Source organism: Lissotriton vulgaris, chromosome 2_1, assembly GCF_964263255.1.
Source record: "Lissotriton vulgaris chromosome 2_1, aLisVul1.2, whole genome shotgun sequence".
Lineage (NCBI taxonomy): Eukaryota > Metazoa > Chordata > Amphibia > Caudata > Salamandridae > Lissotriton > Lissotriton vulgaris.
The window spans coordinates 387459235-387486992 of record NC_141687.1 but is presented as its reverse complement, the minus strand read 5'-3'; the positions used below and the strand labels follow the sequence as shown (position 1 = coordinate 387486992).

The 27758-nt window shown below is 43.7% G+C and overlaps 1 protein-coding gene across 1 annotated transcript in view; it reads right to left on the bottom strand.

The window, feature by feature from the left end:
- The window catches only part of AOX1 (aldehyde oxidase 1), a 504603-nt gene that overhangs the window by 426957 nt on the left and 49888 nt on the right, over positions 1 to 27758 (bottom strand). The window contains exons 5-7 of the mRNA XM_086955224.1: positions 23543 to 23669; positions 6024 to 6085; positions 3919 to 4008 (exon numbers count right to left, since the gene is read on the bottom strand). Of these exons, the coding sequence (XP_086811350.1) occupies positions 3919 to 4008; positions 6024 to 6085; positions 23543 to 23669 (279 nt within the window). The remainder of the gene's footprint in view (positions 1 to 3918; positions 4009 to 6023; positions 6086 to 23542; positions 23670 to 27758) is intronic.

The following is a 27758-nucleotide window of genomic DNA, read 5'->3' as shown; positions in this document are numbered from 1 at the left end:
TGCGAGTAGTAGGCTGGCATAATATTTTGCCTCAATGTCAATTAGCGCAATGAGTCTATAGTTTTTTGGTTCATTCTTGCTACCTTTCTTGTGGATAGGTGAGATGATCGATCCTTTCCAGGAATCTGGGATTCTTCCAGCTCTATTGTAAAAGACTGGTAGTAATGCTCCGGCCCAATAGGTTGTGTCCTGCTTGTATACTTTTGGGGTAGCCCGTTGGGGCCAGGTACTCCTTCGTATCGGCTTTTTGAGATTCTGTCCACATTCGTTTTAAGTGAGAAGAAGGGTGTAGGCTGTGGGCCACTATGTTTAGGGATTGCCACTCGCTCTGATGTGCAACTTTATCTTGTGTGTTTTTGCCATCTTCCGTGTTAAAATTACCCTGTAGATATTTTACCCAGGCATCCTCCGTTATATGTAAATTAATTCCTGGTGCCGTTGGGTTCTCTATGCTTTTGACTGTCTGCTTAAGCTGTTCTGCATCATGTAGCAGTTTTGTCCATGTTGTTTCCGTGGTTTCTTTTTTCGCTAATCAAATGATTTTATTTTTCCGGGCCCTGAGTTTCCTTAATTCCAGCCGTGTCTTATCGGCAGGGCGACTTTGACGGAGGTTACGCATTGCTTGTTTATTTCGCCCCTTATTTATCTCAGCTCGGCATGGTGGGTTCCCGATAACTGAATTCTTTGTTTGTTTGCAGGCCTGCTCAGTGGTGCTTGTTTGGTTTTTTCTCAGGTTTTGTCAAGATTGCTTTACGGTTATATGGGCCAAAGCTTTCAGTACAGCATTCCCAGGCTGATAGGATGTTGTCATGTTGTAGTTTTTTATCATCCCACTATTTTTTTGACTCTGCCATGAGTTTTACTGGATTTCGTGTATTACATTTTATTCTCCTATGGCTATATGTAGCGTTTGTACATAAATCAGCAGTTGGGTAAGTGAGCGCTGTTCCTTGTGTGGCAAGTGTGAACTCTTGCGGTTGATGATCGCTGTGGTCTTGTATTCTGATCCTAAAGTCTTTTATCAGATGATAAAGTAGTAAAGACGAAAAAGTATAGGCTGTTCTGGTGTCGGCAAGCGCATTGTGGAAAGTTGCAGCTTGGGGACGATCCCCTTAAATCGACCGTTATTGCTACCAAGGACAAGCTTTCTAGGTCCTTCAACAGTTCTTTGGAGGTTTTTTTCGGCTTGCCCCACTTGCACTTGTCCTGAAGAGGGATCTCCCATGCTGTGTGTTAGTCTCCTACCGGCCTGTCTAAGTCGCCACTCCCTGTGAGGAACATATTAAAATCACCGGAGACGAAGTTTGAAGTTGCCATCTCGGTAATTAGTTTGGTTAGTTCTGTTTGACAGTGGTTATGGTTTTAATCGAGGCGTAGATCCCCTAAGATGACAGAAATTTGAGTTGCTGAGAGGTGGTATGTTTTGAAGCCTAGCAGGTGACGTGGGTCTGCCAGCCACGTTTCTTGGAGCAGAATTAAATCAAATTGTTGAAGGTACTTCAGCAGAGCCCAGTCCGCTGTTTTAATTCCAAGGCTGTTAATGTTCCAGGAGCAACATTTTAGGTTTGAAATATTTGTTCCCTGATCTAGTCTCTGTCAGAGGGGCTCCCTTTTTCTATTTATGGTTTTTGCTATCCAGGACCAATCCTGTAGTGTGTCACGTTCTCCTTGGCCCCGGATGTCCTGGCACTGCGAGAAAGCAGAAGGATTTGGTTGCAGGCGGGCAGGTGGTCGGGTCTGCTGGATTCCAGGGGAGGAGTGGCTTACTCACTCTGAGGGTGCTGACTGTTTGGTCGGCCCCAGGGCTGACCAAATCACTCATACGCACTCTGCATTTTCTCCATGTAGGCTGCATGCAGCCTTCATGGAGAAAATGTTCTCCCCATAGACTCCTGTGTGGTTGGCATCCCAGCTAATCACAACGCTGCCATTGCAGCATTGTGATAGGTTTAGGGGAGGAGAGCGAGGCTACCTGCTTCCTGTTCTAGGAAAATAAAGGACCCGGCCAGAGCCGAGACTGCGCATGACCGGGGAAGGTACGTTTATTTATTTATTAATTACCCTCTGCGCGAACCCCCGCGAGAGGCCCCACGAGCACCCCCACCCGTGAGTCATGCCGGCCGCGAGTGATGAGTTGCACTAAGGCAGACGGGCTTCTATTTGAATATATTATGTTAAAATGCAAACATTTACAACGCATGCTTTTACAAAGCGGTTTTTACATTGCAACTACCATTACATCGCATGATTTTACAACGCATGCTATTACAACGCATTTTTTAAAACTACCATTAAAACGCACTCCATTACAACGCATACCTTTACAACACATACCATTACAATGCATAATACTTTTAGGGTAATAGTAGGTTAAGTGTTGGATAGTGTAGGGGTACGCAGTGAGTGCAACAGTAGGATAAGCGATGGATAGTTTAGGGGTAAAAATTACTATTTCAACTCAAGTGAGTGCAACAGTAGGGAAACTGTTGGATAGCGTAGGGGTAAAAATGATTATTCCCATCTACCCCAAAACCCATACCCACCCTAAAACAAAAAAAAACACCATTACCTATCTTATAATGTGTTGTAATGGCATGTACTGTAATGGTTTGCATTGTAATGGCATGCATTGTAGTGACATGCATTGTAATGAATGCATTGTAATGGCATACAATGTAAAGGCAGCTGCGTTGTAACAGCTGCGATGTAATGACTGTGTTGTAATGGATGTTTCCCTTCTATTCTTGAGAGGTGATCAACATAAGTACGATGATTTTACTAGGTAATTTTGGCGGCACTCATTAAAGGCAATTGACACATTTCATGTCGTGGTTTTCTCTTTATCAAATGGTAAATTCAATTTGGGTTGCCTTTTTCAGGTATGCCTGCGGTTACATAAAGGAGTAACAGTACATCATCTGTGGGCGTTTGGGTCCTGCCTCTGCCTGGGGAACATTTACCATCTGGCCAGGTAATGCTGAAACACATTTACAAAGCCAAAAGCTCTCGCATTGCCAAGACCGTTTGGCTTTGCCAATGCTGGTTAGATACGACCCAAAGCCTTAAATTAAAACCCAAACCAAACCTGATAAACCTATAACATTCTATACAATTTCTCTCTAAATTCCCCTACAAAGTCCTCATCTTTAAATTCCACAAATGACTGATGCAACATAAATACCTATGTGGGGAGCTACATTTTCCCAAAAATGGTAAAAAATTAGAACACTGTATAACCATACTATAAACTTGTACAAAGTTTGGTTTGGGGAGAGGGGGGTGTAAAACACATCATGTAAAAATATTTTTTGAATTGTCTGAAGTTGTGTATTGATGGTATTTTGTTAAGAATGTTTCATTTCTGCTGTCCTACGAAAATATCCTAAAGATGTTTCTTTGTCTATTTCCTGGTATCTGACTTACTTTGCAGATATTCATCACTGCACTCACACTTACCCTCTCACACCTGTCATTTGGATGCTAAGGAACCACTGGTAACAGAATCAGCTGCTGGCACTTGCAGAGAGTTAGCAGAATTGTGATCTACCTTAAGAGCAGAGAGAACCAGCTCTTTGGGACGAAGACCCAAACTTTGGAAGGCAAACCCACATCCAAACAAATGCAACAACTGAAGACTTTACCAGAATGGCACGCATGGAAATCCTCATGTTACGGTTCAAATATCAGGTGCTGGTGCTGGTGCTTGGCTAAGGAGAGCTCTGCAGTTGGTGTCTAGACAAAGCACACACTACCACACTGAAGGAGCCTGCAGAAGGCATGCTGGAATGCTACAAATCCCCAGTAAAATGAAAATGGCCATTCTTGTCTGGAGAAAATGTAATTTTAGGGTGTCCTTAAACTGGTACCTGCCACTTAAGAGGTTCAGCGTTAAAAGGGGACAGTGAAAAATAAACTTACAGTAACATCCTTCCCAGATTGTGAGGCCTCCTCCACTTGTTGATTCATGCAGCAATCCTCATTTTTCGATGCCTGACAACAGTCCAGTTTCTAACAGAGAGAGGCAAGAAAATGTAAGACTGCCTTGAAATGAAAACGTGACTTGAAGCTGCAACTGGCAAGGGGTGGTGCTCAGGCCAGCTTCAATTTTCAATTGCTCAACAGCATCCAAAGTCAGCACCACCCAACAACCGAAGAGCTTTAATGAAATTCAAATACTGAGGTACTGAATGCTTAAATTAAAGGAGATCACATTAATAAAAAGCGAGTACTTTTTTACTCCAGGCCGGAAAAAAAACTGTTCTATAAATGAATGAATGAATAAAATGTAAATGAATGAGCAAGCTCTACTTGGATCATTTTTGCAATCAGCCTGATATGATTCATAACAAATGAGAAATGTGACAATTACAAAGGAACAATGACGTGCTTAAACTAAGAAATGATGTATAATGAATACAAATTTCAAATATTAGCAAATGCTCAGACAAAAAAATCAATTACTTAACTGTAGATAGAGAATGCAGGCTATTATTTTTTTTTAATTAATTTTAAAGATTCAAGAGGCTTTGCAGCCACCTACATGCTGCCAAAGGAATTTGATATATACTTCCCTTAGATCTCGGAATGCGGGACTTTGGAAAACAACAAAGAAATTATATTTTAGCCCATTAATGCTAAAGTTATTGAGGGCCGGACAAAAACTTGTAGCGGGCTGGCTGTGGCCTACGGGCTGTAGTTTGGAGACCCTGCTAAATGAAGGCTGAAAAAGGAATACATGAAAATAATACAATACTCGGGGGCCCTGCTGAAGGCACACACTTAAGATACTTTACATACTGCTTTGACTGACTGCTAACAATCTCTGTGTTCACATTTCATCTAAACACATTTGTGTACCTTTGCACTCTCTGGCGCACACTCGTATCTGTGGTAAAATTTGGGAAAAGGGCTAGCATAATGTTGTTAACAGTTAAAACATTAACATTTGGGCTTCTTGCCCAATTGTGCAGATGGAGGAAGCAGGGGCCTGGCGTACTGTATAGCCTTCACTCCCCTAGGAACAGCCCTAATTTATCTTGCCCAAGAAGCCCTATTTATACATAGTGAACATAGAGTCCAACTGAGGAATTATCCGATAACTAAACTAGACTCTTACTCCGAAATGTTACTACACAAAAACTGACGATTCTGGAAGTGGACTGTGTATTCTATTTCCCATGCACAACTTTAAAACCAATATTTGTGCAAACATAATGAGATGGACATTTAAGTACCACAGCTCAGTTACCGAGGCCTTGTTGACCTTTTTTTGTTCTTCATATTATCTCGATATCCCACCCGAAATGTAACTCGGAAAGAAAGGAGGCTGGAAGAAGCCGAAAAAGACTATTGGCCTCTTTTAGAGTTTGGGGGGGAGCTGGAAATCCTCCAAATTCTGTGGGATATCTAAATACAGAGTTCAATCCACCGGCTGGAATTCCTCCACTGTTGGAATATGACTTGGAGTCAACTCAGCTGGTGGATTCTACTCGGCATTTCGAGTTTCAGACTGAAACTAAAGGATTTTCAGGTCCCTCCCAACTCTAAAGGAGGTCCTTAGGGCTTGATTTGGTGCAGGGTGTTCAGTGAACATTAAACTATTCGGGGAGCAGTGGTAAATCAAGAGAAGATGATGGTGGGAGTCCTGCACCTTAGATCCCTGTGGGGGTGTGGGGGGGAGAAGAATATGCCATCGCTAATTTTCCATTAAATGTACCCCTTTCTCCATAGATTGGATTTTTCAACAGCACACAACTCTAAATTCAGTCTTTATTCAACCTTGGCATACGTATTTGCAGTCTTTCTCTTGAGGTGTTGCAATGCAAAAATTCCTGCATGAGACATGAGTGGGATGGTCAAGATTGAGATTTGAGACAAGCCTGTGACAAGTTAGCTTCAGTTGCATGGCAGTCGTTATGAAACAGTGGCTCATATCCAGTAGTTGCGTTCTACACCAGATGTGGCTGGTAACATATCATGCACAATGGATATAAAATGCCGATTAAGAACTGTGATCTACTTACATTACAGAAGGTCTTGCATCCATCTACTATTGGCCTGTACCCTGTACATCGGCACAAATTACCTGGTAATGGGAAGTAAAGGAGTGATCTATAAAAATTTTATAAAGGTGCAAAAACAGCCAAAATATTTAGCACAATGTGAGATACCGGTGGAACTGGATAAAAGCTATTTAATATCTTTATAGAAGGAAGCTTTGAATTGTTCCATATTCTAACCAGTAACAGGAGTCAACAGCAAGTAGGGATACATAAAGAGCAGGTTTGCACAATTATATCTGAACATTTTAGAGTCACGTCCACAATACATGTGCATATGTATGAGGATAACATTAGAATTTAGGTGCCTTTTCGTAACACCTTTAGAGCACATTTACATTATGGGGTTCTGAACACTAGAGCCGACTTTACCTGAACAATGCTTTAATGAAAATACGTTTTATATCTAGAAAGATGGCTATGCAAATTACATTTTACGGACACCAGTGCATTTAAAGTACTGGAGATGAACATTACTTTTAAAGTGCTGCTCAGGGCATACACTTTACCATTCACTGACTTGCATCATTTTTGGTTGATTGCAGCAGTGCTGGAAGACAATTTGGAAGCAACTGCTTTTTTGTGATTACTTGATCACCTTTTTCTCACACTCGGGCCCTCGATGCTTTGGCAGTCCTAGTGAGGCACATGGATCAATTTAGCACACAAAGAGATGAGGTAGCAAAATAAATCAAGGCAATACTAGTGTATATTCCTTTCTGAGGACTCCCTCAAGAGATGGCACGCACATGGCTGCATGTGAATCGAGAATACTGGCCACACATCAAAATCTATTCTTGCAGGTATAAATGGATTGTATGGCAACATTATTTTGACAGCTGTATAAGATGTTTCAAAGATGCTTGGCCTGGCCCGCACATCAGAGCTGGGGCCTGCATTTTCAGAGTAATGCTTGTAGATGCTGTGCCTTGACCTGTAGGTAGCATTCTGTGCATTGTGCCATAGGACCATTCCTAGAGTAGTATAGTGGCCATTTGTCCAGGAAGAGGCACAGAATCTGCCCTCGTTGCCATCTGGGATGACCTGAAGAGCACTGCTGACCACAACGGGGTTGCTACGGTACTTATCTTGGATCTCTCTGCTGCCTTTGACACGGTTGACCGTGACACTGATACAAAGGCTCTACCAAGGCGGAATAGAGAGAACTGCTCTAGACTGTATCACACCCTACCTTCGCAACAGAACTAATTTCATCCATATCCCCTTTCTCGTCCAAACCATACTTCACAGAAGCAAGGGTCCCTCAAGGCTTTATCATCTTGCCCATACCTTTCAACATCTACATGAAGTCATTACCGGCACTGATCAATCAATTTCACCTCAAGTGCTATTACTATGCAGATAACACGCAAATACTCCTTCAACTGGAAAGCCCCAAAGACATTGGAAACTCGCAAATTTTCAGTTGTCTCAGAGCCGACGTGGTGTCATCACAAATTGAGTGCTTCCAAAACGGAAATACTCACAAGTGATGATTGGAAAAATTATGACCCACTCACCAACTTGCCTGATGATCTGGGAACACTGCCTAAAGTATCGAAGGAAGTAAGAAACCTTCGAATGACCATGGACTCCAAGCTATCAATGAATGCACAAGTGGACAAACAAGCAACATTAAGCTTTATTACTATAAAAACTATGCAGCAAATTTCCCCCCATCTGGAATTTCCACACAAGGTCCAAGCTACCATCTCTCTTGTTTTGTCCAAACTTGATTACGTCAACAGCCTCTACCACGGATCACCTTTAACGACTATGAAAAGACTAAAACTGATTCAGAACTTGGCTGCCAGACTACTCTTACATATAAACCCTACCTTAAAAGCCCTGCATTGGTTACCGGTTGCCAGAAGATCCTCGTTCAAGCTGCTTTGTCTCACCAACAAAGCGATACATGGAACGGGACCGCTCATCATGAGGAATAAAATCACAAAACACATTCAACATAGGAACCTCCGCTCTAGATTGACACCACACCTTAAAATCCCAAGATACAAGAAAAAACCATGGGTTGCACATACTTCTGTGTTCAAGCAGCCAAACTGTGGAACTATTTATCGCCCAACATAAGAACCATGGATAACCACCTCATCTTCAGAAAACGACTCAAGAATTGGCTCTTCCCCACATAACCACCACACGCAAACAGAAATATACAGCATATTTCTCTGTATAAAACATTTATTTGGACTATAGATATGTACCTACATATGTGTATTGCTTTACATAAATGTGTATAATAATTATGATTTCAAAAATTCAGATATTCGCTAGTTCTGCTTAACAAATGTACATAGTACTGATAGTTACATTATTTTATGTTTTATCATGTATATAAGTGCATAAATAAGTAAATCTTTTAATATAACTGTTTATCTACAATTGCTTCAGTATTGTATTACAAAAAAATCTATATACTTATTACTTTTCTTCCAATTCAGCATTTCCAACGCACTAACCTTTTCTCACCCTATGCCACTCTCAATATATCCTCTACCTCAACTCTCTGACTCATCTCAAACCTCATTCTACTACTCTTTCCAATGCACTACCCTACTTCTAACCCTATACCTCTCTCAATATATCCTCTACGTCCACTATCTCATTCATCCCAAACCCCATCCTACAACTATGCTCCCCAAAATAACCCTCTCTAGACTCTTCCATCCTCTACCCCTCCTTGCATCATCTCATACCTCTTTTACTATTTGGATCTCACAAACAAGCCTTTATAAACCCCTTTCCTCTGACTCTTCCCCCTCCACCTCCCTTTTACTCACCCAAGCCTCCTCCTACTGTTAAGAACTAAAAAAAAAACATTCTAAATCTTTCCCTCTTCTAACTCTCCACAATCCTTTTCAATCAAACAACAGACTAACATATTCACCACTCGAATTACTTTCATATTTCACTACCCTAATTCACCACAAATCCTTTACGGGTTCCAGAATAGCGTGCTGCTTGCTGAGAAAGCACTTTAACACCCATCAGGAGTAGCAAGGGCTATAGAAATGCAAACCTTTTTCCCTTTTCTATCCCTCCACTATCTTCCTCAATCCAACTAACTGACTAACATATCCTCCACTCAAATTACTTTCATATTTCACTGTACTAATTCACCACTAGTCCTTGATGGGTTCTGGAGTAGCCTGCTACTCACAGAAACAAGCGCTTTGATGCCTTGTCAGGGGTAGTAAGCGCTATATAAATGCAATTACAACTACAGTTAGAATTACAACTACCGAGAAGGTTCGTTGTTTTGGAGTAAAAGAACACGACGTTAGACACAATCCACCAGTCAATGCCACCATTTGCATCCAATTAAAGCTTCCACAGGGGCCTAAATGTCTTCCTTCTGTGAACATTATATTTTACTGTCTCATTTACTTCAGGGTGTGATGTCTTTTTTCAGTGCAAGTTAACCCCTTAAGTGCTGCGTCGGTGCGTTGGCCGACGGCAGCACTACCTCCCCAGTGCTGCGCACGACCATTGGACGTCCATTCAGCACTAGTTCCAATGGACAGCGCAGCACTGGGGAGGGATGTTTACTAGCATCTATGAGGTTAACTGATTCTAAGAAAAACAACACAAAATGGCCTAGTTTGCATGGCGCTAATGAATAACAAAATGATGAATCTTGACAGGGGAATTTTGAAGTGGTGAATCATATGGAATGAGAATACAGACAGTAGATGCACTTATAAGATCACTCTGGCTAATGGTTTTCTACCCAAAGAACGTATTTGTAGTTTTTCAATCAGGTGCATCCACAAAATGTGCCTCCTTTTCCAACACCCCTCCTGCCACCCCAATACCTCCTGCTGAATATAATATCCCCACTATTTCCCTTGGGCTGACTGTCAGCATGACATCACTGATACACTTTGCTTGGATTTTCTTAAGGTTCACCTGGTCGATATGGAGGCAATCAATGGCATCTTCAGACAATGAAAGCGGCAGGTGCCTGAGTCGTGAGAGGGCACTGCCCGGCTTAAACCTACAGAGGGAAACAGCAGCTTCTGTTCAAGGATGGAGTCTCCCAAAAAACCAGCATCGGTAGTAGATTAATTCTGGACGGAGGTGGAGCACAGACCACAGTCACACATTGAAGAGCACAACCTTTCCCGTGGCCATCACAGATATGCCCGCTGGGGTGCACATGCTTCCAGGCCTGTCCACTGCTGCCACCTGCAAAACCATATGTAAATGGAGGAGACAGGGATAACGTTTGGAGCTACACCTGTCAGGAACAACCAAGGGTCTTCTAGAAGTTGTTTCCTTCCCTAGAAGGCAGCAGAGAAGAACTGTGAGCGATTTTCCCACAAGACTGTGGTGAACTGACCTGTGGTGGTCGGGTCGCTGAGACACCCAGGCTGAATAGTGGGCTTCATTCAGATTTTAGTGTGCGCCTAAAGGGCCTGAGAACGTCAGCCTGAGTGATGGTTACTCGGAAAGACCTGACCCATGAGGCTGGTGCGGGACGAGGCTGAGTACTCGTGACTGTCACTTTCCTCTCTCGCTCCCGTTCTCCCTTCACTCCAGTACTTAGTTCTGCTTTTAGTATTTCACTGTGTCCCTGGGGAGCAGGGTGGGCTGTCATCAAACTCAGCTGGACAACACCTGGGAAACCTAACACTTTGTCAGGCCGATCCTGCCGGCATGACGTCGTCTGAACTCATCACCCTGCAGGCCATGGCACCGCCATTACAAATATTCAGGAAGATATCAAGTCTGCCTGAAATAAATGGACAGACTTACTTGGTCATTTAAACAAATCTCTCTAATCACAGGGGAGTTCAGCAATTTCACACCAGTTGCTGATTAGGCTTAAGTCGCCATTCCGGGACTCAGTCTCCTAGCTGTAATCATCCCCCTCTGGGCATGGCACCACCAGAACAATTCACTGGAGACCCTCAATGTTGTCAGTCTTTCCTAGTGCAGTGTAATTTACATTTCTTGTCCCAACCTAAGCACTTTGCTTCTGATGGAGCTAAAATCTATTTTATTTTGTCATACCTCAAGAAGGACGCTATTCGCTGGGTGACTGCCTTAATTTTAAATAGAAGTCATCTGCTACAACAATATAATGGGATAATGATCAATTCAAAGCAGTATATGATTGAAGACGAGCTGTACAAGCAGAACATGCCGGTCTCCTGACCTATAGAGGGGTCCAAAGATATTGTTACCTATATCATTCTGTTTAGTCAACTGAAATCTGAAGCGGCATAGACAGACGAGGCATCAGTGGTCATGTACTGTCACGTACTAAGGGCAGCCTGTCAAGGCCCCCTTTTTAGGTCTCGCCTGTCGAGGCGCATGCGCATCGAGCTTGCGAGACTATGGGGGCTTAAACAGTCTTTAACCAACTTGCAAGGAATCGTGGCGATTCCTTGCAGTGCCCGTGAAATTCAAGCTCAATGCGCATGCGCATTGAGCTTAAAAGCGCGTGCACATGCCCCCAGCCGCTGCCTTGCATGTCTTTTCCCTCAGGCGCACCCCTCCCAAACCCCCGCTCCGCCCCCTCCCCTGCCTGCCGTGTCGCATTTCGAATCGCCGTCTGTTCCCTCAGCCGCACTCCAGGCCCCTGCTGCTTTCACACCCTCTCCCTGCTCCGCCCCCTCCCCTGCCCGCCGTGTCGCATTTCTCCTCCCCCCTCCCCTTCTCTGCCTTCCCTCCGTCTTGTTTTTTTTTACCCGCTCCGCCCCCTCCCTTTTCCCCGGAGTCACTGACCAGAGGACTCTTCACCTCTATGAACAAGGTACTGTTTTAAAAAATATATTTTACGGCACTGCTTGTTTCCGGCAGCTGGTGTTCATATATTTTCTCCTTCAGGGCTCACCGCTCCTGGGAAATACGAAGCACCTACACTGCTGCACAACAGAATCGCTCTTACACAAGGTCTGATTGGAGAAGTCTCTTGGGTGTGAACCCTGGAGGGCATAGTACAAACCCAGCATACCTGAATTGGTGGAAGTGAAAGCTGTGACTGGCAGTTTCATGCTAGATTAAAATAAAAAAACGCAGCGGCCTTAATCAAATGAAAACTATTGCAAGCTGTACGCAGAGCTGAAATGTGGAAACTCAAATTCGTTTCAGAGAACAATCTCTACATAAACAACCCACTGTAGCAAAGGCAGTAAACAACGAGTTATCCGAGTTACCCTTCCCTTCCGAATGGCTCTGTTCAAGAAACTCGTGTTGGCATACTATTCTATCGTCTTTCACGCCGCAAAAGAAAACGTTTTTAAACGCTAAATCGTGCAGCAGTAACCCACTAAGAAAGATAACCCCTAAGCGGAATGAAACGCCCTCTGAACTTCCCCACGCGTCGAGGCGCACGCGCATTCTGGCTGTCACAGCCTGAGCCGTCAAGTCACAGAAGTGGGCGGGCTCGTGAGGTCACGCGCAATGTGATCCATCTTGAGGTTGGATTTTCGCATGTTGTGTCGATAGCTGTCAACGGTTCTGTGAGGAAATGGCGCCAATGTCTGGCGGGCATGTGGCTCAGCTGTTGCTTCTCAGCCTCGCGGTCCAGCGCTCAGGTAGTGGCTTTAAGGGTGTCGAGGGAAAGAGAAAAGGAGGGAGGCATGCAGCTAGTAGAATCTCTGGAGACCATAGTAAGCTCTGATGTTTAGATATCTGTAGTTATTTATCGCGCAAAACCTTTTCTCTTTAGTGCTTTAGATGATCTCACTGGATTGAGGGGCGTTTATTAAAAGTCTCACTTTTTAAACACGGAGTAAGAAATGTTACCGCTCCCTGTCATGACGAAAATGCCACCAGTGAACAAATAAGCATGTCAGTTGTCATGTGTATACTATATGTGGGCTAGATTCTTACTATAGATGGAGCACCATTATAATCTGTTGCAAGAAACAGAAGAGGGTTTTACCGTACGTCCTAAACTCATGTATTTGAAGGTGGTTTCGTGATTAATTGAAAAAGAAGGCTTGATGAAATGCAATATATTCATAGGATCACACATAGGACCCATAGGACCCACTCACCCTCACACACCCTTACCCTCACCCCTCTCTAGAGATGTGGCCTAACGACCAGAGCTGCCATGTAAGTCACGTAGATACAAAACATGTTGCATTCCAAATGATATAGGTGTCACATTCGCGAAAGTTATAACTATTGGCCTTGTAAATGACAAAGCTATCAATTTAGCTATTTTAAAAACCAACAAATAAATAAAATATTTTTCATTTACAAGACCAATAGCTACAACTTTTCTAATGCGAGACCTATTGCATTTCCAATGCTTGTTTTTGGTAGTTAACCACCCAAACACTCCCAATGAGTTAATCGATTTTGTGCTACAAACTGATCCAGAGCAAGAGGAATGAGACTATGAAAGATTAATGATAGCGTGCTGCTAGGTTCTCAGCAGTCCTGTGCAATCAGTTGTAGTAACACACTGTGAGAAACCCATGCAAACTGGGAATATTCATAATACTATTCCTCGAATCAAAACGTGGTAGAAGAAAGAATGGCTTGTGTACTTACTTTGTTAAAGCAGGACATATTGTGAGAAAGGGTCTCCGACTGGAGGGAAACATATAGGCATGGTCTTAATTGGTAGACCAAGATTGGTTGGCTCTTGTATTCAAGTCTCTTCTAAAACTATAGCTCATGTCCTACTAAAAATCCCATTAGCTCTTTCATCTAGACCTTTAGAGTGTGTAGCATCATGGAGATAAATGGTGCAGAATCGCATGATAGGCCTGCTAGGGGACAAGATAAGCCTGAACACATTGAAGGTATTAAGTGTACCAATTTAACTTCTGTAGAGGCAGGAGAAGAAATTCAGGATTTGGTAATAGCAAAAATTCTTCCCTCTAATTTTTTTCCTCTATGTGCGGCAATAAAGGTGCTTCATGCACTGCAGTTAAAGCTACGCGCACTGAAAATAAGCAACAACTTAATATGCAAGGATGTGCGGTGTGCAAGCTACCAAAATCAGTTTCATAGTAAGGGTCCATTTGCTCTAATGCCTAATAGGACAAATGACTCACCCACCTCATATTTCTGGATTGCTATTAAAAGACGCCCATTACTGAGGTCAAGAGGGCTCCTCACACCCCTAGGCATGGGCACCAATGCATCTTGTGCCCTAATCATTCTACCTATAATTCCTCTTTATCTGCCATTTCCAAGCCACTCTTATCTCCTCCTCACACCTTTTCTTAGCTCTGTCCATTTCCACTCGATCTCCTAGTTTATCCTTATCATATTCCTCCTTTGTTAAAGGTTTTTTTCCCTCCTTACTTTTCCTTTCACTCCCACTTTTCTTTCTCTATTTTTCCTCATTTGGTCTCCTCTCTTCAATCGATGTCCTATTCTTCTCTCTCCCACAAAGTCTCTCAAATCTCCCTATTCTCTCTCATTCCACCTTTACTCTATCAAATCTATATCTTAACTATGCTTCTCTCTCATCTCCTTCCTCTCCTTGGCTCTGCCTTCCTTGTTTGGTCTATCTATCCCCTTTTGTTTTTTTTATCATCCTTTCCTTCTTTCTTTGTTCCTCTCCCTTTTCCTCCCCTTTCTATTGTACACTCTCCTTTCTTTCTTTTCTTCTCCCTTTCTTGCTTCACGTCTTCCTGTTTCCTGTATCACTTCCGTAGCTCATCTTTTCCATACATGCCTTCTTTTCTCTCTATACTTAAATCTCCATTCTCCTTCACACTTCTGAATCATGTTTCCTCTCCATCTTTCTATTATTTCTGTCCTTCCTACTTTTCTCCTTTACCATCCAGTACATCTTCTTACTTTGTAATCCCCATTCTCATCTTTTCTTCATTCCTTTACTCTCTAATATTTCTTTCCAATCTCTTTCCTATTTCCTTGTTCATTTTCTTACCCTGTCTCCCCTCTTTATTCTCTCTTCTTGGTATCCCATTCTCACCCCTCCATTTTTCCTTTCCTTAATATCTTGCCTCCATAGCTGCCTTCCTACTCCAAACTCATGTATTATACCTCTATTTCCTTCCACCCTTTTGTTTTTCTTCAATTCTGCTGCCTTTTCACCTCACCCATCAACTTTCACACAGTTCTACCTCATGACAAGCTCCTGCACAAACCCATTGAAAGAATGTTTGGCCTCTGTTCAGCTATAGACTCCATTTTGTGTTTTACCAGTGGCTGCTTGGTAGCGGGTTTACTCTCTGTGGCAATGACTCTTCCCCAGCAACACATAGCTAAAGCCAGGAAGAGACTTAAAAAAATTCTTAGCAAAATCAGGGGAAAACCATTCCAGGGTTGCTTGAGTCGTCGCTCATGGAGGACTGGCATGGCATGCTCGGGATGGAATGCTCCTATTGAAGTAGGATCAAGACTGATTTGCATTTGGCTGGGTCCAAACTGAGTTGGCCCGGTGTACAAAAGAACAATTGTTTGGAATGCTGAACTAAGTGATTACCATTGGTTAGAACTACTGGAAGCAATCCTGCCATCATCTTTGTGTCTAATGCACTAAGTTGCCAAGGGTATGCCCAGACTTGAACCCCTTGCTCACTGTGCCACTGAAGCCAAGCGACACCCAATTGAAAAGCCCCAACAAGGGCGAAACTGGTCTTGGGTTGCTTGTGTTCTGGTTCATGGTGAACCTGGCCTGGCAGTGCAGCGTGGACTGTTCCTCTTGGAACAGGTTCAAGACTGATTTACCAAATATGGGTTAAAAAATACAACAAACTGTGTGATGTAGAGTTAGTGACGCAGATTTCCTGCAACTGGCCGTGCCCATCGGTGCTACAATATTGGACACTAGTTACAAACACATTGTCAGATACGGTCTCAGAGTGGGTGGAATGTGAACCAGTGGTCTGTCTTTTGGGACAGCTGAGGGATTTTCAATCGCTGGTTCGGAGATTCCCGTCAGTGAGCCTCCTGCTGGCTAAGAGGAGGATAGCGCTGCATGGGGGGAGCAGGACTAAACCGACAAAGACAGCTTGGTTATCTGACATGGTTTATTGTAGTTCATAACTGAAATTGTATGCAGAAGAATTGCCTAGAACATCACCGCCTAAAGATTACTGGGGGGCCCTGAACAGCCTATTTGTTTTCCACCTTGGGAGATGAAAAGTAATGTATTTGTGATGGGAAGACCATGATTCTGAATATCTCGACCTGTGAAATGCAGGGGATTAATGCTAATGTCTAATGTTTTTTTTTCTAAAGCGGTGTGTGGGAGCGATGTGGGACTGGGCGATGTAGATGTTGTCGGAGTTATATCTCACCCTTGAATGAGACATGTTATTCATATGTTACCTGTAACAGTAACAAACTGCAATACAAAATAAAATAAAATATATTAAAAAAATTACTGATCTGCATATGGCTGGGTCCAAACTGAGGTGTCATGGTGGCCAAAAGTAGAATGGGTTTGAAATCTACCTGGAGTGACTGCCATTGGTTAGACTTATTGCAAACATTCCTCCCATCACCTTTTGTGTCTGTGGTGTTAAATAAACTGCAACAAGAGCAGAGATGATTGGGCCTCTCTCATGTCGGGCCGTGGTGCCTTTGCACTGGCTGCAGTAAAAATAGCAAAGCCACTGACTAAAATCCCAAATTAAAATCACTGGTGGCACTCACAGTCTCCTCTGCCCCCCTTGTCTAACCTCCTCTAGAATCCTCAAAAGGTAATGGGACAGGCAGCCTTGGCCATGCCAGGTGCCACCACCGTTGCTACCACTAAGAGGCCCACATCCATACCTCACCACTTGTGGTGGCTTTAGAACAGGAACACAGGAGTTGTTGTTTGGTCTTCTTGTATGTATATAATGCGTAATACTTTGGACAAACCTGTGATGTATTCTGATTTACCTTGTGAGCTTTGGCACCACTTTGGACTGCGTGGCTGATAAGGATGTTGGATTTAGTGTATCCTATAGGGAGATGTTGGGTGAGTGGCATGAAGTTCAAAGACACGATTTAAACTTGCTTCTGTGAACATCACTGCAAATGAATAAGAAGGGCAGCAGAGAAAGGGAACATTGACATGCCATTTTGTTAAAAACACTAATGAGCAGTTAGGTGAATTGGCACAGCTACATTTTTACTCACCTTTGAAATTTTAGGTATGTGTAAATTATATGATTTACCACTCTTCAAGAACCATAACTAAATGAAAGCTGTTGGAGCAAGTTTAGACGATCTTTACAATCCGGTGCATGTCTACAGATATTTGGAATGCTCAATTCAAGGCGCTAATCATTTTTCTCACATGCTTCAGGGGACCCTTCTCTTTGTCATCTTTATTGCCTTCTGGTTTTATGAAGTACAGCAACATTTGCTCTGCATTAGTCATTTTGTAACCTTACATTAGCTTTCAGTAGGAACACAAATCGTCCTTATATTATTGACAAGTACCGGTTTAGAGATTCTGATTCAGATTTATTAACACTTTCCACTGAGTTTGCATCATAAAATGTGACACAAACCCAGCACACAGTATTGTGGTGGGATTTATTTTCCAATGAAAATCATGATTTGTGTAGGAAAGCTGCCCACAGTAACACAAACAAAAGTAGCACTGTGCCCTAAATTCTGCTACATTGCATCAGCAGGGGGGTACCATAGGTGGTACATGGGTGTTCCGATGCAACGACCCAAGGGTTTGAGGCAAGTCCCTATCTAACATTTATAGACAGGGATTTGAGCCCAGAAATGATGTCTCCTCAAGGCAGGCGTAACAGTGTAGCAATTTTTAAAAGGCTTCATATCACTGTGTGATGCAGTGCACAGCATACCTACAGTGGGAAACTTCTTCAAGAATATTTTTTTACTGGAAGTACATCCTTTCATTACAAACCCTATGCTTTCCAGAATGCTCACATCCTTGTACCAGGGTCAAGGCCACTGGAATTTTAAGATTTAGTGGCCGTGGTCTTTTCTACAGAATATGGATTTGCCACATTTACCACATGGGTCGGTAGGTGATCACTCCGGATCACCTACCGACCCATGCCCCCACCACGTCTTCAACAAGGCCGACTACATCATCGCACCCCAACTCCGGGGCATCATCAACATCTCCTTCAACACCGCCACCTTCCCGGAGAGCTGGAAACATGCCGAGCTTAGCACGCTCCTGAAGAAACCAACAGCAGACCTCACCGACCTCAAGAACGTCCGCCCCATCTCGCTCCTCCCTTTTCCTGCCAAAGCCATCGAGAAGACCATCAACAAACAGCTCGCCGCCTTCCTCGAGACGAACGGATCCCTTGACCCCTCGCAGTCCGGTTTCCGAGCAGCCACCGACGACATCAGATCCCTGCTCGACAACGGGGATACAGCGGCCCTCATCCTCCTGGACCTCTCCGCAGCGTTCGACACTGTCTGCCACCGCACCATAGTATAGCCCCTCAGCAACATCGGCATCCAAGAGAAGGCACTGGAGTGGATCATCTCGTTCCTCGCCGGAAGAACCCAGAGAGTCCGCCTCCACCCGTTCAGATCCGCAGCCACCGAAGTCATCTGCGGCGTTCCGCAAGGATCCTCACTCAGCCCCACCCTCTTCAACGTCTACATGAGCCCTCGCTCAACCATCGCTCGCCAATCCAACCTCAACATCATCTCCTACGCCGACGACACCCAGCTGATCCGCTCCCTCACCAACGACCCCACCACCGCCAGAGCCAACCTACACGAAGGGATGAAAGACGTCATGGAATGGATGAAGCTAAGCCGTCTGAAGCTGAACTCAGACAAGACGGAAGTCCTCATCCTGGGATCATCATCCTCTGCCTGGGACAACTCCTGGTGCCCCCCTGCCCTGGGCACCACTCCCAAGTCACCTGGAATCCTCCCTCTCGATTTCCAGACAAGTGAACGCCGTCGCGTCATCATGCTTTAACACCCTGCGCATGCTCCGTAAGATCTTCCGTTGGATCCCCACCGAAACCAGGAAGACGGTCACCCAGGCACTCGTCACCAGCCGACTGGACTACGGGAACACCCTCTACGCGGGAACTACTGCCAAACTAAAGAAAAGACTCCAGCGCATACAGAACGCCTCCACACGACTCATCCTGGACATCCCCCGCCACAACCACATCTCCGGCCACCTGAGAGACCTGCACTGGCTCCCCGTCAGCGAAAGGATCACGTTCAGACTCCTCACCCACTCACACAAGGCTCTCCATGACCTTGGCCCCAAGTACTTCAACAACCGCCTCACTTTCTACACGCCCACCCGCCAGCTACGATCGACCAGCCTCGCCCTAGCCGCCGTACCACACATCCGCAGAGCCACCGCCGGAGGAAGATCCTTCTCCTACCTGGCGGCCAAGACATGGAACTCCCTCCCCATCCACCTACGGCTGACACAGGACCATCTCATCTTCAGGAAGCAACTCAAGACCTGTCTTTTCGAGCAGTAACGGACCCCTCCCCCCAGCGCCTTGAGACCCTACCGGGTGTGTAGCGCGCTTTATAAATTGTTTGATTGATTGATAATTTATCATCTGCTCTATAATTTGCAGATAGTAAACCCCCCAAAAGAAATGCTAGCTTGAATGGATGAAAAGTTACTAAAACTAGGACTACCCGTATTGCTGCAAAGTGGAAGACTCTTCACAAAGGTTGACTGGTCAACTTTCTGTTGCTTATGTTGTATTTGGGTGTAAATTGGTTGTAATGAGGTGAAACATTTGCCCAAATAGTATTAGCATGTGTGAAATGTCAAAATAATAAAGTAATACTATCACAAAATGTACAGCATCATGCTGCACAACTTGCTTTTTCTTGTTGCATAATTCAGCCCCGCTGCATAATTTGGCCTCTCCTGCTGCATAATTCCAGTGACCCTGACTATGTGCAAGGCAGAGGTGGTCGAACCAATAAATTAACAGGGACAGCTGAGTCAACAGTCGACTCTCGCTCTTAAGAGGCTGTACACGAGCTGAGCCTTGAAAATATGTGGCGTGTCAGCACAGATTATGTTAGATCTGGTAAGGTGTCTTCAAGATTTAAAAAACTAAACCACAGTAGCGCCTCACCTTGGTTCATCAGATTATGGGCAAAGTATTTATTAAAAGTAAGAGTTTTTAAACAGGAACTGAGAAATGTTTGTGGACCCTAGTCCCAATGGCAATGCTATTAGTTAACTGTGGCAAGTTAGGTGTCATGTGTACCCTATGTGTGACTTAGGGTATAATTATAGATGAAGCAACTTTATAGGCTATGAAATCAAACACAAGTTGTTTTATACAGAGCAAATCCCGATTTTGCGCACTTGAAGGTGCCCTCATTTGTGATGGTGAACAAGAAGGAGGATAGGTTAAGAAGTATTCTTTAAGGTGAAAGTAATTCTATTTTTTTTGTTACAATTCTTGAGCAAGGTCGACCAGACAGTATTGGAGCGCTTGATTGAGCATAGAGACTAGAACCTGTTTCCCCAGTTTCAAGGTGAGCAGCACTGGTATATGGCCACAGCCACACCCTCTCATTGCAGCTTGAAACTCAATCACACGCATTTTGTTTCACACTTCCTGCTATGGGCCTCTTGAAATACTATGCGCTTAAAAAAAGCAGCCCCTTTGTCGTTTAATTGATTTACTAGGCCTCCTGGAGCAACGCCTGCCACAAAAAGGACGTTTTTTTTAAATGTATTTTGGTCTTTGAGGGAAGGCGCTCCCAGACTGTGCCTGGGCGCTGTAAGAAGCCAGGCTGCACGCATCATAGAGGGAACGCAGAATTGGCTACACATTTGAAACATTGTAAAAAAACAATTATTTTTTATTTCATCGATCTGCCAAATTTTGGCATTGTCCTTGGAAAATTATGGTTAATCCTTCTGTAAATTGGAAATCGTCTAACATACATTTTACGTCACCTACTATAAAAGCAATTGTTTTCAAAAAGACTCTTGTCCACACCTCTTTTTTTTGTGTGTCCTCATTATACCATGGATACTGCATTTTGGGTCAATTGGAAAACATTTGCGATCCTTCTATGGTCCAAGCAGTTTCGTACAGCACCTTCCACGGCACCGATCTACCCATCCTGGGAGGGGAGCTGGGGGGCCACACCTCTTGGATTTATTTATTATTTCAAGTATGCCTGAAAGTGCTTGTCAAATTTCTGAAGTTTATTCCGAAATTTAAGATAAGCAAAAAGTAAGCATACTCTACTCTCATGCAGAGCATACGTATGATTACTCAATAGATCTAATTCCCAATACAAAGATACCACCTGTAGCTACATACGGGGCTGAGGTCTGGGGATTGGGAAAAAGTCCAAGTATCCAGCGAGAAGAAAGTCGATTTTGTAGAAAAATACTGGGCGCCCCAATCTCATCTTCCGAATTTATTTGTCATGAGGAACTAAACCTCCCTATGTATGTGACTTTATTAGAACTAGACCAGCTCTATTCTGGATCAGGATCTGGAGGAATAACTCAGCCACTCTAACGCAAAATATTATAAAAGACTGTCTTAAATGTGACCATGGCCTGGCGATCCCCTGGCTTGCGGGAGTTTTAAAAACATTGAGTGCCGTGGACAGAGGAGATCTTTTCTCCGACCCAAGCAGGATTGAGCCCAAAGACAAAATTGATGTCAAACAAGCACTGTATGCATTTTATAATTCTGAACAAATGGAAAGGGAAACCCTCAAATCAACTGTTGTGAGTTACATGGGGAATGAATTCCACCCTACCTCACTTTACCCATGACCAATTGGGAGAGATCACTGTTGTTTCGCCTAAGGGCGGGCTCAATGAAATTTCTACTGGGCTTTCCTTTGGGTTATCTACACACAACACAATACAATCCATGTCCGTGTGATGGTATTAATAAACAGAATGATTTGCACTTTCTATTCTTCTGTAAATTTTATTTAAAATATATCAATTGGTTTTTAATTCCTTATTTTAGAAAACAAAGACTCCTTTCGTTGGGGGAGTCTTATACAATGCTGCTCTCCCTGGACACAGATGAACTAATTTTTCGCACTAGCACTTTTCTGAGACTTATAACACGTGTACGCAAAATGATGGAAAACCCCTGAAAATAGTCTTATGAGAGTTGTATTAGATTTTTTAATAATTATGAATTTTGTAATTTTGATCTGTTATGTAACTGAATTGTTTTAATGCAGTACTTTTATGAATTTTATGAAATTCAAATAAAGGTCTTTTGAACTTGAACTTGATACCACATGGTGAATTACATACATTGACCCGAAAGGAACATGAGCATTAAAAAACAAAACATGTATACCTTTAAGAAAAACTGGCTATAGGTTTCTTAATAAAGTGCTAATGTGGAATATGCACTCCATCATTCAATTTTAAACCGAATTAAATGAGCAAGTGAGGAGTGGTAGAACCCTCCTATGTGCGCAATGACTGTTTTGCCGGCCCTCTCTGGTGACCCAAAACAGTCATGCGCACTTTCCCTGTTCTCCATGCAGGCTGCAGTTCAGCCTGCATGGAGAACATGCCCAGGCACCCTGTCCCTGGCTGAGCGCCAGACCACAGCACTCAGACCAATCACAACGCTGCTTAGAAGCATTGTGATTGGTCATGGCAGCCTGGCTGTGCTTCCTGGAGTCTGAGGTGGGGGAGAGCAGGAGCGGAGACGCGGGACTCGGTGGCAAGGTAAATGTATCTCCCCCGCTGCCCCCCCACCCACAGCGCCACCCACGAACCACTAGTCCAAGGCGTACTGTATTTCATATCACACGAAGGTTAAATCACTTTAAAATAATCCCCCACAGATTCTTTTCTCACTTCTTTTTGTATTCCTTTTAAATTGAATGTTCACTATCATCCATAGACATCAATAAATTCATGTATATATGCATCTTTTCATCATATTCCATTATCATTCAGAAATGCTGTAGTTGCATGAATCTTGGCATCACATTAACGAGCAATCTTCAAAACCCCAATGCTTTCGGGTTACAAACCCTTCATCAGAGACATACTGCAACAAAGACAAAATGACAATACATACACAAAATAAAAGTTTTCTTGGAATTCACCATTGAAAAACAATACAAGCGTGTTCTCTAACCTCTACTGGATAACAAACCACACTAGATAGTAAACCACGCTGTGAACCAGTGCTGTATTATTCACGTACAACTACCGTAAATCTTAGTGTAACTAACCACTACTAAAACATGCAAGACACAGAAACACTTCTCCACGCACTGGTGACCATCACACGTGCAAAAGTCATACAAACTTATATACCACAAGTGCCCTCCAAATACAAATTACCACAAGTGCTCTCCAAACATTCATTCAACAAACTTGGAAGTGCCAAAATCCTGCTAAACCAGTGGAAAATAAGAACCCTGCAATCTCACCCAACATGCACGTGAAACAACCATAAGGGCTCCACACACCTTCTACTCAGGGTGAAAGGCTCACAAACTTGCAGAACATATACTGGTTAAATAACATAGCAGCCTGGTCACAGTAATTCATGTTGACAACGTACCGGCAAGAGCTTCATTTATCTGCTGCATGGTGGGCTCAGGATGGTTCCTCAGCAGTGTGTACATGGACATCACCATCCCAGGGGTGCAGAAGCCACACTGGGAGCCGTGAGCTTTTGCAATTCTCTCCTAATAAGGGATAAAAAGAACATCAACTTTCAAAATGTAGTATTATGACATTCTTGAAAAAGGTTAACTGTTCCAATTCCTATTACTGAGTTGGTGAAACAAAGCCTTATTTATAATATATGCAACCAGAGGACATCATTTTAATCTTCATGTCTAAACCTATCCAGTGATGCAGAAATGGACCGATATACCAACATATTTCATCATTCTTAACTTGGAAGGCTTGCAGAAATCAACGACCAACCTACTGATATGAGAAGCTATTTCACAAGACTAGAATTTATCCTCAGATCTAGTCCGAATTCATGAGTTGTAAACTATTTGCTCCTGTATTATTATTGATGACGATCTACAAGCCACTCCTTTCTATTTGCTTAATCACCTTTAAATATACACATAACCTGTATTGTCATGTCCACACTCTGATATTTTTAAAATTAAACATGCACTTTCTTAAATAATGTTATTACCTTTCTCAGGTCGCATTCTTTCGCACCAAATCAGAGTATATAATTCTCAATGCTGACGCACATACACTGTAAAGTTGAAATGTTACCTCCCTGTTCACTTTAGTCAAGAATCATGTTGGTTCCTTATGTGCATCTAGTTTGTTGTGCACTCTTTTTCCCTGTTATTTTAGATACACCTTAATCCAACTACCTGCTACCCATTTCGCATTTATGTCTGTAATTACCACTGCCTACCTGTATGGTTTACAGTAAAGAAATGCAGCTGTGATGCACTCAAGAATCTAGTTTAAACAATGTCAACAATTAAACAAATGTAGGAACATAGATTAAAACAAATGTGTGTGCACCAGGTGAGAGGCCCTGCAAGCCATCTGTTTCACAATGAGGAGAATACCCAGATTATTATCTAGGGATACGCAGTGCACCACAAGTGTGTCGCTCAAGGCGTTTCAACAGAATTATCCAATAGCTTACCAATCACAAAATATAAACTATTAACCAAAGTCCTCTTCGTTATTCAATGAATTCAATATTCCAAACTTCAAGTGAAGAAATGTTGCAAATTGGTTCATTCACGATATTTGCAAAAGAGTTTCAAAAAATCAAGATGTGAATGCTTTACATCAGCATAAGTAGTCATTAAAATACCCAATGCATTTCGGGCTGTTAAGAGAAGCCCTTCATCAGGGGATTCAACAAACGTAGTTCACAAGCGCCTAAAAGGCCAAAGCACCAACCGGCTTAAAAATGAATGTCTCAGCCAAAAATGATGGTAACAAAATCAACAAGCGTCAAAGCAGCAGCGTAACCGAGAGACGTGAGTCTAACCGCTTAAAAGTTATAAGCAGGGAACATCAGTAGCATTCAACTCCACAGCTCCGTAATGGCTTTACTAAAACCTGGGAACCTTGGCAAACTTCTCAGCACACTAAACCCACACTGAAACCAGTGTAGGATTTAATGTAAAATGCACTCAGTGGGTTCTTAGAGATTCCCCCTGAAAAACGTCCAGCCCTGGCTGAGCACCTCACCCCTGCTCCAGAGCCGCCAGAGAACAACAGGCTGCAGAACCACTTCCTCGACGAGCCGCTCCCAGTGAGCAATCTTGGGGCGTGCGGAGACCAAAAGTCACAAGCAAGTCAATAAGGGCCCGGGCCCAGGCAACCACGAGGTCCAGTCATCGGGGGTGAGGGGGAGGAGCTCCAAACTGCTCTGCATCTCCTGAGACCACAACAGCCAGTGCCAGGTCACTCAGTACCTCCAGACAAGCCTCTAGTCACCGGGGCGCACAGGCAGCAACCACACTTCTCCCTCTTCACAGCTGCGGCACACTAACAGTCGCCCAGGTCTCCCACCTCAGTATGCTGCTCTTTCCTTGTGATGTGTTTGGCCCCTCCCCAGACTCCACACTTGTGCACTGCCACACGGGCACAATCACTCACCGCCAGGGCACCGCACTGCCCCTGGGTCGGTCACCTCCACTCCACTGCTGCCATCAGGGAGGGAAGCGGCCACCACCACTCCGCTGTGGGATCTCCTGGCCAGCCGCGCCACTCGCCGCCATCCAGGGCTCTCCCTCCTGCTATCAGAGACTCATTTGCCGACCAGGTGCCCCCGTTCCAGGCGGGCCTGGGTATCAGGGGAAATCTTCTCTATCGGGACACGAGAGTTGCAGTCCGAGGACTAGGCTTCTCCGGCCGGTGCAGTCACCATCATGGCGCCTCAGTGCTGCTCCTCCTCCGACTGCAAGGCTTGCAGATCAGCCTTTGGCGGCAGCAGCAGCAGCAGAGGTGGCTAGCCGATGCCTCTCGTTGCCTCCAAGTGACACCGGCATCTCCAGGCCGGCCAGGCTCCCTGCAAACGTCAACTATCAGTTTGCACAGAGAAGCACCACAAGGCTGATCCTACACGAGAGCCATCTTGGACTCCCAGTAGTCCCTTTTAAATTCTTCGCATCATATTTAAATGGCTCAGGACCATGAAAAAGCAGGTTTTGCCATTTTTGTTTATTATATACATCTTCTATCTATCCTTTGTGTAACATATTCTTTCTGCAATGCGTCACTTAGCTCAACAACAACTGTACCAGCCCCCACATCTCTTCTAACAGGGCCTGTAGTGAGCATGCAGGTGGTTTTGATCATACTCATTCCAACCCCTCTTCACATCCATAACCTCAAAATTCGGTAACAGTTGTATCTTGTTACATAATTCACTGTAATCAGCTGTCATTTTTTGTGTGTTTGATGTAACGCCCTCACTTGCAAAGGGTATGCACAGATGTTGGCCCATGCTCACTTTGCCACTGGACCAAACTGCACCCGACTGAAGAGGCCCAACTAGGCCTAACCCGGTCTTGGGTTGATTGTGTTGCGATTCTGAGAGAACCTGCCTTGGCAGTTCGGAATGGGCTGTTCCCATTGGACACCAAAAAAGTAAATTGGAAGGTTCCCCTGGTTCAGTAACAGGGAGGGGAGCAAATACAAAGAAAATATGGAGAGACCCTGTGTGTTAAATGGTCAATCCGTTTTGACCAATAAAATTAATGTGTGTGGACAGTATAGTATTGAGATTTTGGGGTGAACTCTCAGGGAAGCTGGGGTTTCTATGCAGTATTAAACCTTCATGGTAGTGGGTAGCACAGAAAGGAACAAATTAGGCTAAAGTATATATAAAAATATATGGCAATTTATTAGGTACCTCCCTTAAGCAGGGTTACATTCTAAAATTAAAAACTTTAAAAACAATAAAAACAATGCTATTATGATTTACAAATGACACAGTGTACATAGTCATGAAAAGTCAAAAAGACAAGAGTCGACGCGGCGTTTCGGTGGTTGCTACAATGGTTTCACCTTCTTCAGGACGTTTTTTGACTAGGGTTACATCAAAATCTTCAGATTGAAGACTTCATTGTTGGCAAGACCCTCTTTTATAGTAGTGTCTCATTTCGGCTAGTGTCCGTTAAAATGAAGCAAGACCTTATTATGGTTGCCTTTTCCTTTTATATTGGTACAGAGGAGCCACCGATATTTGATATAGTAGTTGTTCTCTGTTAGTACTTTTTTGGGACTCCTTTTTTCAATTGGAATCTCGGAAAGGAAGCGATTTGTTCCTCGATTCTGTTCACTCTACGGTGGGATGCTCGAAGGGTGACTTGTTTGGAGATATTGTTTCTTGACTGGCTGATACGGCCTCCTTGCTCCTCTGTAACCGGGTTTCCATCGATAGAAACCCGGTTACAGAGGAGCAGGGAGGCCGTATCAGCCAGTCAAGAAACAATATCTCCAAACAAGTCACCCTTCGAGCATCCCACCATTCCCAGAAATCTTCATCTAAGTTGAGCTGTGAGCGTCAGCCAGAGGAGACCACCACCATGATTTCCCCTTGGGAGCTGCTGTACCCTGTCACAACACTGGGCCTTGGAGCAGTCAGCAAACCCATCAACAGCTCCATAATGGAAGCACACTGTCTGAGAGTCGCAGCACTCCAAGAGCCTAATACAATCTCCCTACAGTGGGAGACAACCCTAAGAATTTCAGAGCTCAGCTAGCCCCAAAGCGCATTTTTTTTAAATCTTAAAAATAAACACTAGTAATGACACTAGCAAAACAGATTC